This window comes from Mesoplodon bidens, assembly GCF_964165515.1.
Source record: "Mesoplodon bidens genome assembly, chromosome: 2".
NCBI classification, from domain to species: domain Eukaryota; kingdom Metazoa; phylum Chordata; class Mammalia; order Artiodactyla; family Ziphiidae; genus Mesoplodon; species Mesoplodon bidens.
Genome location: NC_138177.1, coordinates 181,164,528 through 181,184,470, shown reverse-complemented (window position 1 = coordinate 181,184,470; position 19,943 = coordinate 181,164,528). Strand labels below are relative to the sequence as shown.

The following is a 19,943-nucleotide window of genomic DNA, read 5'->3' as shown; positions in this document are numbered from 1 at the left end:
TCTTTTTTTTGGCCACACCACGTGGCACGCGGGATCCTAGTTCCCCAACCAGGGATCGAACCCGCTCCCCCCGCAGTGGAAGAACGGAGTCCCAACCACTGGACCGTCAGGGAAGTCCCAAGCGTCTTTTCTTTTGAACCAGGTCGCTTGGTTGTAAGGCAGATGCTGATAGCTTCACGCAAGATCTCTGTGTGCCCAGCACTGCCCCTGGCAAAGGGCACGTTTCTGCTAACTGGTGGCTGTTAACACGGTCAAGGAAATGCAGGAACAGGTTCAATCAGTCAAAGTGGCATCCGCGAGTCACCTCTCAGGCCAAAGCTACCTTGAGTGGGGGAAACACGGCTGCTTGGGGCCCCGATATTGTGCTTTTTTGCACTGACTCTGCCGCGATGCCCAGCAGTTTTCTGCTGTGCCAGTTAGGGGGCAGGTGGAAAGTTGAGCTGGAAAGACCAGAAAGGTAGAGCCTGCAACCTTGATGGGAGGAGAAAATTGTGGCGGTGCTTGGAGAAGAGCCGCCTGGGTAAATGGACTGTTGTCTTTGGAAGGCGGTTGTCATAATTCGTATTGAAATGACGCACGGGGCTCGGAGAAGCCTCCCTGACCCAGCTGCCCAGGCAGTGACAACTGTGCCCACGCTATCTTCACAGTTCTGGGATCTTGTGAGCCGGGCCACCTGGGCTCCTGCGAGCCCCAGACGTGTAATTAGAGCCTCCCGGGCCGGGACGATATGCAGACAAGTCTTATCATGCGTGTGGGCTGCTGTGGGTGCGCGGAGCCGGGCTCCCATGTCTCCCTGGACCTCGGGATCCGGCCCCGGCTTCTGCTTAGCCAGGAGCTGTGATCGGTTACTAGGTAGAAGAAAACTGTGTACAGGACACTAGTGCCTGCAAGAACCCCAGCACGGCCGAGGAGCTGGCACAGGCAAAATACAGCTTCCTGCGTGCTGAGCCCAGGGCCACTCAGAGCTCAGGCCAGACAGACAGACTCATCCTGCCTTACACAAGAGGGGAGTGTACAAAAGTCACGCGGTCCCAGGGGAGGCGCTGGGCTAATCCCTCATAACTGCGAAATGAAGAAACATGCAAGAAGCCTGTGATTAAGATGTTTATTTGACAGGGATCCAAAGTTATTTCCAAGGAATGAAGGTGCTGCCTTTTCCCAACAGGGCACAGAGTTCAAGATGACGAATGCCCGTACGTTCCCAAGGACCAGTCCCTTGGTTATAACCCCTCGGTTCCCCCTTTTACTTTGGTTGGGGGAGGGAGGAAGAGAAGATTGACGTGCCATCACGGATGCTGTTTTAGAGAACCTGCTACGGGTGGGCTTGCTTTGGGTTCCAGGCCACTTGATGGGATCGCAGGGTGCAGGGTGACAGCAACGGGGAGGCACGTGTAAGCCCAATGGCCTGCCAGCAGCTCTCTTTCTAGGCAGGGAAAACCTTCCCAACCAGCCCCAGCCCCCTCTCCGTCCCAAACCCCACCTGCGGCCCTGCCAGGTGGCCGTGGGCCTGAGAAGCAAAGGGCTGTCAAGGGCTGCTCTGACGTGAAAGCGTGTCTGCAGGTGCTGGAAAACGTAAACACTAAACCTACTTTTGCCACTGACTTCTGGGCAGGTCACGGGAGAGCCGAGGCGAGCCTGTCTGAACACGCTCTAGTAACAGATCTGGGCTGCTTAGGTAGAAGCATCTTGAAGTTGGATACATTCAAGGGAAAAGCAAGCATGAAAATTCACACCCTCAGATTGCATTAGACAGGCTTCAGTTACATTGTTTCGCTTAGTACAAGGAGAGGCTAGCTGACTTCGGATGCGCTTGAACCTTCGGCCCTATTCTCTCCTCTCTCTACGTTCCAAATAAAACCCCCAAACTTCTCTTAAAAGCCGTATGATTCAAATGTGGAGAGGAAAAGGGTCAGAACGTTTGTCTAATGGTCTAGTCTGCAAAGCAAACCAGTCTCTGAGTGTACCTTAGTTTGACCTAAGCTTATTTTCTTTAAAACAAGAATCCATACCGCCACCATGCCCCCCATTCCCAAGTTTTAGTACTGGATTGGAAATTCACAGTTTGCCTCCTGGTTTGTTACACGATTCAGATTCAAAGGTGTGGAACCTCAGTCTATCTGAAGGCCTTTAAAGGAAAAACCATTCAAGAATCCTCCAAGTTTGAAGTTATATCTTTACTAGAGCTAATGCAAATTAATCTTGTGGAAAATCTTGGCAGGTCAAAACCAACACGAGTCAGTTTTATCTTCTCAGTTGCCATTACCATAATGTAGAAGTTTTTACATGGCAACATGTTTTTAAAGTTTTATTAGCTTTTCACAAAATGCCTAACAGAATGCTGAAATGAATTTCTAAGTTAACTTTAAAAAGTAGGCCCTAAGTCCACTTTGATAGTAACTACTGCTAAATAAAATACTGTATATATATATATATATATATATATATATATATATATATATGTGTTGCAGCAATGTCAATTTCCTGGTTTCGATTATGGACTATGATTATATGTTATCATTGGGGAAATCTGGGTAATGGGTACAGGGGACCTCTCTGTACTGCTTTTGAAACTTTTGAATCTATAATTAATCTCAAAACAAAAAGTAAAAAAAAACAAAAACAAAAAAACAACAAAGCTATGTATGAAATAACCATGCTAGGAGCTTATTTTTAAGAAAATGTCTCCATATACCCTAATATAATAAATTATGCGATGAAATTAAGAACTAAAATAGAGAGACTTCCCTGGCAGTCCAGTGGTTAAGACTCCGTGTTTCCACTGCAGGGGACACAGGTTTCGATCCCTAGTTGGGGAATTAAGATCCCGCAAGCCATGCAGTACAGCCAAAAAATAAAATAAATAAAAATTTTAAAAAAAGAACTAAAATAGAGAATAGCTTAATATATATTTTGATTCTTAAACCAGTAGGTGGATGTAGTTCTCTTTTCTCCGACTATGAATTGCTCTAGAAAAATCTATGGCTCTGTTGTTTTGACTAGGGCCCCTAGCATTGAAGAAATATCCTTTTAAAAGATCTTTTCATAACACAGTTAAGACATCCCTTGAGACCTAAAGAGAAATAAGCAACGCATAAACAAGATTAAACTTCCATTAGAATGTGGAATTTAGTAAGATCGGCAATGCATACTTGATTACTGCAGCCTAGAGAGACTTGGAATTTAATATTATCCAGATTTTGGGTTGACTTAACAAAGGAGTCCTCTTGAACTTAGCTTCTGCTTTCTGCCATGAAACGGTCCCTAGTAATAAATTCCTTCTGTTTGCATAGGGCTGGGCCCTGCTCTGCTGTGGGGGCTGGGCCCTGCTCTGCTGTGGTCTCCCATTGATGGGGAAGGGAAGCTCAGGGAATCCTTCCCGGAGGACGTGGGAGGTTGAGATGAGCCTGCACTTCCTGACTTTAGGCCAGACCTTTGTTAACTAGGTAAAGCCTGTCTTTAAGTGAGGACTCAACAGTGCATTCAGTGGCAGCTGAGAGCCGGCTGTCTCCTTGCCCGTACGGTCCTATCAGCACTAAGAGAGCAGGCCCAGGGCTGCCCTAGGCCAGGGGAGCGCTTAGAATTCCATCTGCTGTGTGTGCTGGCCAAGGACTGAGTCGGCAAGCGGTGCTATGGATAGCATTCTGGTCACTAGTGGCACTGGCCAGGAAGAAACAGGAAAAGATAATAGTCTCGCAAAATCAAGGAACAACATGAAGGTGAGAGGGAAGCAAATACGCAGTGAATTAAAGATGGCCTTGACCACAGTACAAAGAAAAGGCAGTGGAGTGGGAAGAAGAGGCAACAAATACGAGCTGCAGATGGCGCGGTGTCAGTGCCGTGATCAGGAGCCCCCAGAAGCTGGGGGACAGGCACAGTGGCCCGGGCCACACACCTGGGTCTGCCTCCCACCTGAGATCACCACCTGCTATTTCTACCTCCAAGTATCTTCAAAGCCAGTGTTTCTCCATCTCCACCGCCGGACACTCGGATCTCAGTTCCGACAGCCTCTGTCCTGAAGTCTCCCCCTTTCCAATCCGTTCTGCATGCAACAGCCCCTGGTCTTCTTGAAACACATCCCATCCCATCCATCCCCTGCTTAGACCTTTGAGTGGCATCCGCTACCCTTTCCCGTTGTCGCTCTCGCTGGGTAACTTCCGGCCCCTGGCAAATGCCCAGCTTCCCTCCGGCCTCGCGGTCCCCGTCCTGGTCCTCCCAGTTCACTCTGCTTCCTTCGGCTCAGATTCCATCCCTTCAGATCTCATCACCTCAGAGAGGTGGGGGCCCCTTTGCCATTCTGTCACCACCACTGTTCATTCCTTTCCAGCGTTTATCACAAATGGTCACTAGGTACTGCTTCAGATTCCATAAGGGCCTGGGTGTGTTTTCCGAGGATCTAGCACTTGGTAGTTATTCAACAAATGTCTGTTGAAGAAACTCCTCAAACGCATTTCTTCATCTGTCAATTGCCAGAAATAACGCCCAACTTGTGGGGTGAGGATGAGCAACAGAGAACCATAAAACCAATTCACAGACAGGGACCTCACTGTGTACCAGCTACTGGTTGATACGCAGTTGTCACAGATAATTCCCAATCGTAGTTGTCACCCTCTCCCCCAGTTTTACCAATGAGAAAACTGAGGTACAGAGATTTTGAAGAATCTGCCCAACACGTCATTAGAAAGAGCCGGAGCTGGACTTTCAGCCCAGATATTCCATTTCCGAGGCCTCAAGCTTTACTGTGGAAGGAACCAAGCACAGGCAGGGGTGCGTTTAAAGTCATGGAGAGCTTTGCCGTCACCCAGGAAGCTGGGGAGTGTCGAGGGCCGGGGGTGGGGGACGGCAGGCAGCTGGATTTCAGCAACAGGGCAGAGGAAAGGGAGGAGAACAGGCAAAGGGCCAGGCGACACCGGACAGGCACCCTCCCTGACAGCATCCCAGCCTCCTCCCGCCTTCCAAATGTGTGACTCAATGAGAGGCCAGGGCAGGCTGGGCTTCCTTTGGTGGCCTTGCATCAAGCAAGCAGCAGAGCCTTCCCAAGGGTCCAGGGCAATCCAGACCTAGTCCTCAAACTCAGAATGCGTCACATCAGGTCCATGTCAGAGCTGGCTGCTTCCTGTTACAGCCCCCTTGATGGGGACGCCCCTCCCCAGAAGGAACCTGTTTCCACAGCAACAAACCAGCATCAGTTCAGACGCACCTTCTTAATTGTTATAGGTAAATACAAACAGCTCGTTTTCACTGTCTGTATACTATTTAAATGTACATTGCTTAAATCGTTTGTCATTTTAGGGAATGGTGGTAAATTTCAAGCCTATGTTAGACTACTTAAAAATCTTCCCTTGTGCTTAAAAATGCTCATGTTGTCATATTACTCGAGACAAAATTTTATAAGACTGTAGGCAAGAAACATTGTCAACTGTGTCATAAATAAGTATTATAACTTTATTAAAATGAAAAGACAATATTCAAAATAATGCAACAAAAATGAATAAAATCCTTTGTCCAATACTGTACACATAAATGCAGAAATCAGTGCATTTTTCTAAAGCATGTTTTAACCTTCATTTAGTTCATACTAAAATATAAGCTTTAAATAGCTCAAATAACATCACTCAGCAGTTTAAACTGTAAACAGCTTGTTTAATATGAAGAACATCGCAGTAAGGTACTTCTGTTACTGAGCACCATCTCCTTTGTGCGGCTCTACACAAGATAAATACAACGAAGCTTGTGAAAATGGGAACGTGAGCTGTCCGAGCGGAGCAGCCGACTGTGAGAGTTTCCAAAGCAGGTGCTGAGGTGACCTCTGCTCTTAAGACATACTGGGCTGTTGGTCAGAAGTGTTTTACTTAAAAAGCAAACAATCCCCAGGAAATACTGAAGAGGAACCAGCAACACAAGTCCAGCTTGTGTTGTATTCGTTTATTTATACAGTCTAAAAAAGGGGAGGGGAAAAAACCCAAGACAAAAAAACAAGAAACAAACAAAAAAACCCACGACACACGTCCCCACACAGATCCTCTCAACCGCGTTGCTGTTTCATTATTGCTCCAACTGACATCCTCAACACCGGCAAAGAGTTTAGTCTGCTTTCCCCCGAGCGCCCTGTGTTTCTGGGGTGGGGGTGGGGGGGTAGAATACAGCAGGAATGGTAAGGAAAAATGATTGACGAATTCTGTTACCTTCCCATTTTTCAAGATGTGAGACACGGACACGTGAGAATACGGTACCAAGTATGTGGCCATCCCTCCCCGCAACAGACCAGAAAGCAAGACCTAAAGGATTTAGGTCTTGGGATGACTTGAACGAGGCAGGTTAAGTCACGGAAAGAACGGATGGCCTGCCCTCCACGGAAAAACTGCTTGCAAAAATGAATGAGACAACAGAACAGGCCTCAGAGCCAGAAATCCTCAAACTTAGTAAGCAGAAATAGTTGGGTTTTTTTTTTTTAATGATTTTGATCTAAACAATACTGTATTCTGTATTCTCTTCCATTTGCTCAATTTTCAGTCTATCAGGAGCCATCCTCCAGCTTTAGTTTTTATCATTCTAAATATATATTACTCTAAGATAGCAACTACTTGGTTAACTTGCAACTAGGATCTACGATTTTACCACAAGTGTAGGTACGGGTGCATAACGTGCGCACGTACAGAAATGTCTCCATCCTTCCTTCCCGCATCACATCTTTAAATCACAGACTTGAGCAGACTTTTCTCCGCCGCTAACACGGTCAGGGATGCTCAGCATGGCAGCACCTCATGACCCTCTAAACCCTTCTCTTTAAGACAGACAGTTTGACTCTCTGACCCCGCGACCTGCACCGTCTTCCTGTGCACCGCCATCAGGCTGGAGAACTGCAGGAGAACCGATGGCTGCTGCGGCACCTCTGCTGAGCCAGGACCCAGGGTCTAAGGGGAAACCACGTAGGAGAAATGTCTGCGCTTCGCGTGGCCTGCCAGATCCACTCTTGGTTTCGAGTCCAGCTTTTCTGGGGCCGAAAAGACACCGCCGTCGGCAGGGAGGGGCTGGATGGGGGTGCTTGCGTGTGTCTCTTCTGCTTCCCTAAAAAACTTTTCGTATTTGTCCAGGTAGGGCGGCCTCTCAGGGAGCAGGTAATAATGCGTCGAGCTCACTTTCTTCCCGTTTTCAATGATGGGCAGGATGCAGGGGACCTTACCGGCGGCCCCCTCGCTGTACTGTCTCTGCAGGGCTTTGCTGCTCACGTACTTGGGGTCAGGGGCAAAGCTCTGCGTGGGGGGCATGACCCCATTGAGGTAAGACGGGAGACTTTTGGGGCTCGGGGTGCGGGAGTTACTCCGGGACAAGGGTTCTCTCGGCGGGACTTTGGGGGGCCTGTCCTCGTCGCTGTAGGTGCTGGAAGTGACTTCGGCCGACCACCTTCTGTAGTCCGGCTTGGCCGGCCGGGGAGGGATGGGGACCCGGGGAGGCACCTCGGGCTTGTCGTCGTCGGAGTTGGGAGAAGCCCTGTGCACGTAGCTGGAGATCCTGACGGCCGGCTTGTTAAAGGACCCTGCGGGGCCTGAGTGAGACCTCCTCAGTCTCCGGTGGGCCTGGGACGGAGCGGGGCTGGCCCTCGGCGCCCCGGCAGCCTGGTCGCGCGCCTGGCTGAGATCCGCGGCCGAGGCGGCCGGGGGGTCGAGATACGCGTAGTTGATCTGACCGCACCCTCGGAAGCTGCGCCTGCCGGGGCCGTCGGGTCTGAAGTCGGAGAGCGCGCAGTCTTCTAGAAGGAAGGCCGTGTCCGAGCTGGTCAGGAACTCGACCTCGCAGTCCGTCTCGTCCAGGGAGAGGTCCTCGGAGATGGGCAGCGGCGGCAGGGGCCTGGAGCCCCGCTCGCAGGGAGCCACGCCGGGGAAGAGGGCCGGAGGCGTCTTGATGGGGGTGAGCGGGGGCGTGGAGGCACAGACCCCGTTCACTGCCAGCTTCTTCAACCCACACGCCACCCGGTCCTCCTCCTGCTGCCGCCAGCCTTCACTCGAGGGGATGACGAGAGGGGGCAGACGGGACTTGGCAGAGGGGCCGTGCTCCGGGAAGTGGCTGCCGTTCATCGGAGCAGACCTGGAAGCGCGCCCTGGAAGGGACCGAGAGGTTACCCAAGATCGACCGCACTCGCCCTCAGCTGCCCGCGCTCCTGGCCAAACACCCAGCCGTTGGAACGCCGAGCACACCCAGGCAAGCGCCGCGGGCGTAATTGGAGCCCGGAGGTGGGGAACGCACCTGATCTGGTTCAAAGAACAAATGATCTCTTCTATCTGCCTTGGACATGTGCGCAGCGCACGCCCACATGCTTACGCAAGTGCCAGCCCGCACCAACCTGGCCCTTTGAGAGGTGGACCACACAGCACATGCAGGACAGCCCTGAGATAGGGCGAAGGCTCACCCGGCCCCTTGCGATACCGCGCGAGCCAGAGACTCGCCTGAGATGGGACAAGCAGCCCTTGGCAAAGATCTAAGGAACGCCAGGTTCACGTTACAAGGACTAACACACACACACTCTTCTAAGTTTTTGTCAACACTTATACCACCTTGTCACTTTCAAACAGGCATTCGAGGCTCGTCAGGAAGAAAAGAGATCCTGTCCGGGGTCCCTAAAAGTTATTATGTCTCATTGCTGGGATGCCTTTAGAAGCTCACACCCCCACGGGGAGACGCAGTGACTCAGGCTGAGGTGCAAAGGCGGCTAAGAACATGCTTAGCTTCAGAATCTGTTGCCACTAGGGGTCCGGCTCCTGTCGGAAATGGCTCAGGTCGTTCCCTCATTTAGAAAATAACACTGGAGGCCAAGCTCACGCGAGGGGCTGCCACCACCCTCCTCCCCAAGTGCCAGGGGAGCTTGGGCTCTCAGGACACGTACCTACGGATGTTAGGTGCTCCGCCGTCGAGTTCAGACTGTAGGCCATGGTTATTGGGTCGATGTTCAAAAAGCCGCTGAAAGGAAAGGACGGACACCTTGGTGACAAACAGGCAGCAATCGCGTCCCCGCCCTCACTCAGACGTCACACGCTCAGGCTCCAGCGGCCCCACGTCCTGCACTTACTTCTCAAACTCGCCGCGGCCCCGCCAGCAGGCCTTCAGGCTCCCCAGGGCTTGGCCATCGTGCAGAAACCCAGTTTTTAACGGGACTCTGATCTCCTGAGCAGCGACTCCGGCCATGGACATTGTGCCTTGTTCTGGGAAGTCTTCAAATTCGTGAAGCCCAGGGAGGGATGTGTGGTCAGCCAGTGGCTTTCATTCCCTAGAGGGGATACAGAGGACAGAGTCAAGGGAACAATCCCGAAACACGCGGAACTCGCCACGGTGAGAGAATATGGGGGGCTGTGGAATAGAAACATGCCACGACCGACTTCCACTCAGTTCTTCCATTTTTATGTTACCTAGCTCTTACTTTTCACGAGGGTACGTAAAGGTAGACATTATAAGTCTTCTTCGGGGGGCGGGGGTATGTACTAATCCAGGATGTGAGATGCTTTCAGCCAATGGGAAACAGACCGTCGCCAGCGGAGGCAGAGCTCCTGCGCATTGAGAGCGGCACCACACAGCGGCCTCGGCCGCCAGAGCACACACGCGGACCTTCCAGTGTGTGGCTGTGTTGGGAGTGGAGCTCATCCCACCCCGACCCCCGAGCTACACAAGTAATTTCAGAAATGACTGTGTTCGAATCTGCAGCACTAATATTCTCTAAGACCCAACGCTTTTTTTGTTTTGTTTTTGCGGTACGCGGGCCTCTCACTGTTGTGGCCTCTCCCGTTGCAGAGCACAGGCCCCGGACGCGCAGGCTCAGCGGCCATGGCTCATGGGCCCAGCCGCTCCGCGGCATGTGGGATCTTCCCGGATTGGGGCACGAACCCATGTCCCCTGCATCGGCAGGCGGACTCTCAACCACTGCACCACCAGGGAAGCCCCCCAACGCTTTGATGAAGCAGGAGAGTCTACACTCGGCCCCTGATAACCAACCCCACAAGCCCAGCATTTACTTGGATTCTGTATTTCGGGGTGGGCCCCGGGAAGACAAATTCTCCAGTTATTACTTTTGCGAGAATAAAGACATCGTTACATATGAAGATACTCGTTTCCATTCTCCTGGGGAAATCAAGTTCTGCAGGGGGACTGGCTTCGGCAGAGGCCTGCAGAGCGTCCTCCTCCCTTTTAAAGGCAAACTGAAGACTGCATTCTCCACATTCTCCCCTGTGAAGTGCCCAGTAATTTATGTCTGTCCTGCCTAGCTGCGAGGCATGGATTACAGTTTTCTTAACCCAGCAGTTTGTCACCTTCAGACCCCTCCGCCCCCTTCTCAGATGTGTCTGGAGTCCCCAGTCCCCATTTTCCGTATTCATTACTGAGGTGAATTCGTTAGTATCATCCCCGTCTGCCCTGTCTTCAGATATGCGTGTCTGCTTAGAATAAGGTGGGGACGTCACTTGTCAAGTCTCCGTGTCCCATTGACCCCTTGTGCGACGTGTACATACTTTCTAACGCCTTCTCATCCTCTTGGCAAGTATTTTCGCACAAACCGAGAGCTGGGTGCCGTGCTGAGGACTGTGGGTGACACAAGACTAGTGAGATGGGTGCTGTGCTGGGGGAGGGGCACGCAGGTCAGAGTTTTGTTTCAGGGTCAAATCTGTCACCCCCTACAAGACTGTGAGCTCAGGAAAGAGGCTGCGCCCCAATCATTAATTATCACCACCTGAACGTTAGCAGGTGCTCAGTAAGTGAATGTTTGTTGAATGGATGTTTGTACAACGACATCTATTAGTATTGTCAGCATCAATTGAATGTATACAATATGTAAGGCATAGGGTTTATTTTTTTTTTAAAGCTAAGGGTCTAAAAAATACTCTGCAAATGTTTATGATTCATTTTTTTTCACGTAAAAAGGAATGCAGACAGTAATGTTTCAGTGACAAAGGAGGATGGGGTCCGATCAGCCCTTCTCAGCTTTTTACTCTCCCGAAGTCAGCTGTTTTCATATACTAGGCAAAGATTTCAACAGGTTTAAAATATTATTTCTAACAGTCAAGCATTATATCTTTCTTTCATCGGTCTCTAAAGATATGTGATTAAGAAGAGGGGGGGAAACCCATCATTTCAGAAATCTAAGTTATTGGGAGGTCTTTTTTTGTTGTTTCTGAGGCTTGGTTTTTAAGATCAGGAACAAAGCAAATGTGTTTTTACTTCCCCTGAATGCAGTTAAGCTCTAAGAAAAATTAAAGGTAAAAAAATTTAGCAAAAAATTGCTAGACACGCCCTCTCTGTCCCTGCCCGGTGGTCTAGGGTGCTGTTTCTGAGCAATCTGCAAGCACTGGCAGGACGACAGGGACAGTATCTGTGGCGATAGAAAAATGAAAGGTCAGATAGGAAGAAGAATATGGTATCTGACTGTTTTGAAAGCACACGTTTGAAGATCGCCCATCCAGATTAGAGGAAAGTGCTGCAGGGGATGGTGAAGGCCCAGCCCTCACCTGTCTGCAGGCCAGCAAGAACTACCAGTAATTACTGTGGGTCGGCCTCCGAATGCCATCTAAATCTTCGCTTTCAACAGGGTGATTGTGTAACCATCGCCTCTGCTGAAATGGCCTCGGAACTCTGGACTTCCATTTCAGTGGTCCCTTAACATTATGTACACGTTCTAGAAAAAGTTATTTTTTGGTCATTGTTTCCATCACCTCCTTGTTAGCTTTCTTAAGAAAAAAAAAATTTATTTATTATTTTTTTTTTTTTAGTATGAAAAGAATTGTGTTCACTGAGGCAGCTCGCTTGTGACCACAATAGTGTCTTTGTGCATTCATCGAAGGTGACCTGCCTCTACATTTCAATGGGGAATTGTGAATGGGCCATGTTATGAAACTGTCCAAACTTCCCACTGGCTCGCACGGGGAGCTCCCAGGGCAGTGTCACTGTGTGCTCTCTTCTTCTGGAAAATAATTCCCAACAGTAGACTCAAAAAGGGGAACCTGCAGGGGGTCTGGAAGCAAACTTTTAAAGTGTGTTCCTCAGGTTGTAAACTCAACCACCTGGAATTCTTTTATGCCTCTCTCAAAACTCTGGAAGTATTCAATATGTATACTCCTCTGTAAAAAAAAAAAAAAAAAAAAAAAAAAAGGCAATCAATTTGGTCAACCTCGAGTCAAAAAGAAACACGGCGCTCAAGTGAAATTTAACTGATGCTGCCATGTTTCAAAGTTTGTTCCCTTATAACTGTAAAACTAGCTCTACCTTACGATTCATTAGGAAAACGGCTGCAAAAAGATACCTACGTGGGAAAACCAGGATCTCTAAGTCCAAGATGGCACTGTGTGATGAAATGCAAAAATACGAAAGCTAATGTGAACCCACCCAGCCTGGTATAGACCAGGGTCTCAATAACCTTGGGCATAGTAACTTTTCTAAAATACATGAACTAATTTTTAGCCTTTGTGTCAAAAATGCTGTTAAATACCCATCCCAGGTGTGAACTACTTTTTCCTGTTAACATCACTTTTTTTTTTTAATTCAAGGAAAAAAACCAAACCAAAACAAAACCCCTAAAACCACTTGTTTCTTGAGGCTGTCCCTTTACTTTCTCTCCTTACAACCCGGCCCTGCCTGGAGTTCTGATCCCCCTCTAGGACTTCAACTCTACATTGACAGCTTCCCGAAACCCGAGTCCAGCCGAGTCCAGCCCAGGCGCAAGCCTCCACTTTGTATTTCCTATTGTCTGGTGATTACCTTTCCAGTCGGATGGTCCCCTGGCATCTCCAACTTTACTAACCAAATGCCTCCTGTCACCCACTGCACATCCCCTCCCCCTTCCCAAACCAGTTCACAGTCTAAGCAGATCACACGTCTCCGAAAGGCACCATTTTTAACCTGAGTTACAGCAGATGTACATTCAATCGCCAAGGTCCACAGCTTATTTCTACGCTGTTTCTCAAATCTATCTTCCTTCCGTCCCGATCTGCCTCGGGTCTGAAAGTCCCCCGCCCACCCTGCACACCAGATCGCTGTCCCTCATCTCCCACTGCTCCAACCTCGTCAAAGTCTTCAAAGGCTTCTCAGTGAAAGCTGCTCGGTCTGGCACTGAAGGCCTTCACAACGATGCCCCCATCTACCTTTCTCAAGCTCTTGCTTCTCCTTTCCCCAAATCGCTGTTAGGAATCAATTTAGGCTTCAGGGCCATCCTCTCCATGGACCCGCTCCCTTGGGAGAAGCCAGAGGAGGATGTCCAGGGCTCGGGTTATTCTGTGCCCCTGGTCCCCTTCTATCAGCCTAACTTTCTAGGACAGCACTCCCACCGCCCCAACGGATCCTGACCTCATTCATTTCTGACACATACTTAGTAAGTGGATTTTGAGAAAATATTCATCTCATTTTTTAAAAAGTAATTACATGAAAGATTCATGTAATTTATAATACAAACCAGTGAAGAAGGGGAAAAACACAGGTCTGTAAGGGATAAACTTAACATTTGCTGACACTGCCCAATTCTAACGGAACAAGTCTACGACAGGTAGCCAGCAAGGAGTTTTCACTAAATTCATTTCCAAAATCCAAAGTGGGCAGTTTGAGACTGGGTAAAAAATTAGAAGCTTAAATGGTAAACAATGTAACTTTCCCAACTGGCATCTGTTACTAAATGTCTACTCAAAGCAATCAGGGGATGCTTTCTAGAAACACTGAATTTCACCTTCTCCTCTCTTCTGGATTGTAATGCACCTCCTGTGTTTTTGCTGCTAAATTTAAGGTCATTTTCCTTAAAAAAAAAAAAAAAAAAAAAAAAAAAAGGGTTACACCCAAAAGCACATTGCACATTCTTTATCAAATAGGTGAAATCGCATGCCTTTTGCTTGAGGATAGCCTCTTTGAGACTGTTCTTTAAAAACCAGGCTACCTTGAGACAATAGCCTAGATAGGCTTACCTGGCCACAGATCCCATTAATAAATCTCAGAGGCAATCCACGAGAGGGGGAGGGGCACATTTTTGTCACACAGCTCATCCAGTTCTGCCCAGTGCTTCCTTATTTAAAAGCGTGATGTAATTTCCTTCTTTCAATCTGGTTTAAGAACCTGATTTCTGTTTATTCAGGGTGATAAATGGTCTTCTCAGCTGCATTTAACAATTACCTACCTACCTATTTCCATACCCAGGGAGATATAAGGTAACTATATTCACAGCCAAAATCTGTGAAAAGAAACTGACTGAAGACCGTGACAAATACCATGATTTGAGACCCTCCCCAAATAAACCAACTCAGCTTTCACTTTGAAGATGCCTAAAATAATCACCTTCGGGAAAATGAAAAAGCAAAGAAAACAAAACCAAACCTCACTATTTATACTGTGATTAGTGTCTAAAGCACTGGTTGCCAAGCGATCTGCACTGAACGTTCGGTTTAGCTCTTTTACAGGATTTAAATGTTCGTTAATAAAAGGAGAAAACTTATTTGACATTCACCTAACACATTCAGTGTTTATGATCGCTAGAGTGTTGTGTGGCCTGAGCTGATTTACTAAAAGCAGAAGATTCTTCAAACATCGCAGGCCCTAATTCGGGGTTTTTCTCGGATTTCACTTTAATAGGCATGATCTGGGGGAAGGGAGAAGGAGCAGCAAGGTAGGAGAGCGCCCTGCCGCTGTGGAAGCATCAACAGCCTCTGCGTTAAATGCCCAGATGATTTAAAAGTGTGTTGTATGAAGTCAGTAACACGTAACTAAACTCAGTGGTTTCAGTGAAGATGTGCGTGTGGCCCAGTGCGGTGGGGATGGACGTTGTGTCCTCCTGCAGCCCTGCACCTGGCCCACAATGGCCCATTTGTAGGTGGTAAAAACCAAGGCAACCAGGAAGATGTTTTATCTTCACACTGAAGCAGTCAAAGCTAGGTGACCTAAGTTCTGAAATAATTCAGAATATTCTCTAGCTAAGTATTTTAAGAAATGGCAAGCCCACAGAAAACGTATTCCTTCACTACCATGGTCACCGACAGCCTCTGGATCCCCTGTCTCCTACATGGCTCTGGTGACAGATCAGAAACGCCCCACAGCAGGAATGGATTCTTTTGTCCTTTGTCCTTTTCCTACAGAGGCACTATCGTCAGCAGAACACAAAGACACACTGGAGGGAAAAATATTATTCCTTTTAGACACACACACAGTAGATTTCTAACTGTGAAAGACACATGATTTCTATTCAGATTTTAATGACAATGAGCACAATAGTCTAATGACAGGAAGCGAGTCTTTAAAACTTCAAATTTAATTAATGACCATTTAAGTCACCCAATGGGTAATTCGAGATTGTTACAGTGAACAGAAACCCAGTAAGGATAATAACTAGTTCACCGGACACTTATCTGACAGGCATTGTTCCAAGTGCTTTATGTGTATTAACTAATTTAATCCTCTCCACAACCCTGGGAGGTGGGTGCCTATTACCACCCTCATTTACAGCCGAGGAGCTGGAAGCACAGAGCTAAGGAACTTGGGGCCCAGACCTGAGCCAGGCTCTTCCCACACACCACGCGGCTCTCCAAGCTCTTAATTAAACCGGGGGAAGATCTGACCCACTGCGATGCTCAAGGTTTCAGGGTGGCTCAGACAGACTGTCCTGGGGCTTCGCGGCCTGGTAATAGTTTTCTCTTGGGCAACCTTTAGCCTGTGAAAGTTCCTATTATACTTCAACTCCCCCAAATTCTCCTGTACAAGTTATTACGTGCAGGTCTGTCCTATGTATCCTCTGGAAAGGGTGGGTTAAGGTATCAGTCTGATATTCTGTGACCACTTCAAACAGTTCTTTGAAACCGTCAACCTTCAGTGACACGTGGATGCCCCACCATCATATAACCCGTTACAAGATGGTATTTGATATACACGGGTCTGTCTCTGCCCGTAAAAAGGGGTCCCTACATATACCCAAGGGGCCTCCTTTTAATCCACTCCCAGCATGGATCCCTGTGGGGCGTGATAATCAGGCTCTATTGTAAAATCCAGAATTTAATGAGAAAGTGTCTTGTATTTGGAAAGCGGTCCACAGATGACAAAACACTTTCTAACACGTTATCTCACTTGATCCCCAAGGCATTCGTGTAAGAGGAGACAGGGATTACAGTCGCCATTTTGCAGAGGAGGAAATGAAGTGAGGTCAAGCATCTTCCTGTTGGCAAAGGGCCATCGCGGCTCTTCTGCCCTGTAATCTAGCATTTTCCCCACTACACTTTCACCACCTCTCCTTTCTAGAGTGTCTTCATTTCAGGTGACAGCCATGTTTCTCCTCCTGACATTCTTGGTTACAGATGGAGAAACTGACACAAAGGACAGGACCCAAGCGCTGGTCAGCTGCGCAGAGAAGACTGAACTCAGCTCATGCATTTGGCTCACTGGTTTTTAGAGGGCAGGGCTTCATTATTTTCACAAATAGTTATCGGATGCTTATTCTGGACTACCTACGACGCTAGGTGGTGCTGCCTAAGGTTCAGTCCATTGAGCAGAGAGGTGAGAGGTAAGCACACAATTTCAGATTGTGGTCAATTCCAAGGGGATGAGCGGAGAACAAGAGAGGGCAAGGAGGCAGAAAAACCTAGTCACACAGGTGGCTAGGGAAGGCTTCTCTCAGGTGACTTTTAAAATTTGGATCTAAAGGATGAAAAAAAAGGCAGCCATGAGAAGAGTCAGGAGAAGAGCATTCCACGCAGAGAGGACCAGTATTTTCAAATCCCAATCTGTAACTCATCGAGTTTCATATCCTGGGGGTCTTTAACAAGAGCTTTTGGACAATGTCTTCTCATCCTGACCTTCCTACTGTTTCCTCTGTTAAACTGTAATCTTTTGTTGAATCACGGCACTTTGGAGTTGAAAAGGGCTACGTCGTGTAGCCAGAGCCCCATATTTTAAAAATATATTCAATGGCCTTTCGGTAATAGTGTCCAATTTTATGGTATAAAGAATTGGATTCAAGTATCAATGAGGACTCCAAATCGCAGAATCCTTTTTTCCTTTCTGAAATCTGAATCCCACATTAACTTCCCCCGACCTTAAAACGAACTTCTGTATTTAAGCTAGTAACGTACGTTCAGAACCCCAAAACTCACCAGTTTTACCTATCTTTACAAAGCACGTTTATACTGTGCGAATAATGCCAGAATGCCACAACTGGATTTCGTTTACCTGGTGCGTTATCCCAATCAGCTTTTGTAACGCATGGCCAAACACCAGCACCAAAGGATGCTACAGAAATCCTGATGATGAGGTACCCACTCAAATGCATTTAGCTTAAGAGCAGACTCCCTCCGTGGTGGGAGTCCGTGACATTCCAATTCCTGGAATTACCCCTGGCACCATCTTTCCCCTCCTCTGGTCACCTTTTGAAAGCAACCTCATGGTATGTAGACATTCAGGTCAGTTTCAAGCATGTTAGACGGCGCCTGTAATTTAGGTGACTTGATTTTTTTTTTTTTTTAATTTATTTTGGCTGTGCCGGCTCTTAGCTGCGGCACGTGGGATCTTTAGTTGCAGCATGCGGGCTTCTTAGTTGCGGCATGCATGCAGGATCTAGTTCCCTGACCAGGGATAGAACCCGGGCCCCTTGCATTGGGAGTGCGGAGTCTTATCCACTGGACCACCAGGGAAGTCCCCGGTGACTTGCTTTTAAAAGCTACCATTACTATTAGCAGAAAGGAAGTATTATCTAGGTTCCTCTGAGGAGCAGCAGTTATTTTCACACAAAAACTCAAGTCTACAGTATATTTAAATCTCACAGAAAGAGCAACTAGAATCTACTGTGAACCGAAAGTAGGAAACCCAGGGCATCACGACAGTGGTTTTCCCTATCTGCCAAAAATATGAATAATTCAGACATTTCATAACGGCCATTTAAAAAAAAACAACAGATTTGCTTTCCGAACTTTAGCAGTGACTAGTCCTATCCCGCTGAGCTTTAAAATGTAAAATATGCTTTCCTGCAATTATTTATCAGTCATCAACTATGTGCAAAGCGGCATAAGATAGAAGTTGTGCAAGGCAGGGTCCCTGCCCTTAAGGAGTTTACAGTCTAATATCTGTTAGGCTATAAATTATTACTCCCAGACCTCTCCCACCTACCAGTGAGTGTCCACAAGAACACACAGCTGAAAAAGAAACCTCTGTATGAAGTGAAGGCAATGACGAACAGTGTCTGAACTCCATGCTAAAACCCATATGTATTTCTCTTCAAATTTGCTAATATCTGGAAAAGAGCTTGATTGATAACATACTGATAACCAATCATAGTCGGCCTGTTAACAAGGAACCGACTTCTTTTATTTTGGTCTTAGCAAAATTTGGTCATTTTCTGAAATGGGTACCAAAATGCCTTTGTTTAAGGAAAACTTCACTTACAACTATATAATTCCAGTAAGGATTTTAAAAAAAGAACAAAAAGAAGAAAGAAATGCAGTTAAAAAAAGAAGGCAAAACCAGATATGGTGAACTTATTTAGATGCTTCAGTCTCCTGAACAAACGTATCCCCATTGCATTCTTAACAGATTTATAGAAGCCTGAAACTTTGTAGAACACTTGTTCTCCAGAAGGCGGGGGGGGGGGGAAGGCATTTTAACCTCACCTTTCTTCACCCCCGACAGTTGCCTAGAAACCAGTCCTGCCCTACCCGTGTTGCAGGTGCACCTAAAGTCACCAACACATCTCTTTTAAAGCTACAGTCTCTATTCTGATTGCACTTACGTTTATGACTAACACCCTACTCATATTTTTTTATCAGGTAAGAGACAGGTTTCTTTCGAGCAATGACGAAATCTTAATATAGACTTCGCAAGCACCAATCCAGTATCAATCCTGGTAAAGGAGTCATCTAATTTGTATAAGACTATGATACACATATAAACACACACGTACACACACAAGAACGGGCCAATAAGTGTTCTCGTTTCGAACACAGAATTCTACAGTTCCTTCCCGTTTGAGGCAGCATTTAGGACCATCACAGCAAAGAATCACGTTCCTGGGAGGAGGAGGAGGGGGAGGAGGGCGCGGGGCTGCTCGGATGAATTAAGAACACCGACTGGGGATGACCGTCGTCGCTGAGACTAGGCAGAAGAACCGCGGGTCCGCACCGACGCCGATCCCGACCCCCCGCAGCTACCAGGACAGAGCTTGCGGGCGCGCTGTGTGGACCAGACTAGCGCAGCCCCCGGCGGGAGGAGGAAAGAGCCCGAGGCCACCGCCAGCGCGCGGACGCAGGACCCCGGCTCGCCGCTCCCGGAGTCGCGTCCCCGGCGCCCCGGGCCGGCCCCTCCCTCCGTCCCGGGAGACTCTGCGCCGGGCGACCCTCTCCGCGCCCCGGGGACCCGCCCCGCGTAGGGAGCCGCCCGGAGCCCTGAGGGGCGCGGCGCCGCCTCCCCCCGCCCGCAGGCCCCTTACCCCAGCGAAGCCGCGGCTGCCCCACGGCGCCCTCCCGCGCATGTCCGTCCCGGCTGTCTCAGCGCCGCGGGCTCAGGGGCCCGGACACCGCGCAGGCGCCTCGCCGCTCACCGGCCGCCCGCTCCCACTAGCGTTCCCCACTCGCACTCGGCCGCCGTCGCCGTCTCACTATATAGTGAGTGGGCGGGGCCGTGACGTCGCCGCTCGCCGCCCCACCTCCCCCGCACAGCCAATTCCGGGCGCGAGCCGCTTAAAGGGGCGATATCGCGGAGGAGGCGCTCGCGTGGGGTCCAGAGGCGCTCGCGTGGGGTCCGCCAGCGTCGCGCGGCCCCGCGGGGAAGCAGTCTTTGTCTCCCGAGGGCCATGTTTCTGGGCCGCCGCGGTCTGGGCTCCTCCCCTCTGCCGGATCCGGGTGGCCTCTGCCCAGCTCCGAGAACCCCCTCCCGGGAATCTTCCTCTGAAGTGTGCGGGCCGCCCGGCCGCGGTTCCTGTCCGACCCAAAGGCGGCGCCGTGCCTCGCGCGGGGTTTCCACCG

At 48.8% G+C, this 19,943-nt stretch overlaps 1 protein-coding gene across 1 annotated transcript; it reads right to left on the bottom strand.

Moving 5' to 3' along the window:
* Window positions 1-5,417: 5,417 nt before the first annotated feature.
* ERRFI1 (ERBB receptor feedback inhibitor 1) lies at window positions 5,418-19,562 on the bottom strand. The gene is made up of 4 exons (XM_081223961.1): window positions 19,409-19,562; window positions 9,062-9,259; window positions 8,879-8,952; window positions 5,418-8,095 (listed from the first exon to the last, which is right to left on the bottom strand). Exons 2-4 carry the CDS (start codon window positions 9,181-9,183, stop codon window positions 6,912-6,914), a joined length of 1,380 nt encoding a protein of 459 aa, XP_081080087.1. The 5' UTR covers window positions 9,184-9,259; window positions 19,409-19,562; the 3' UTR covers window positions 5,418-6,911.
* Between the last annotated feature and the right edge of the window lie 381 nt (window positions 19,563-19,943).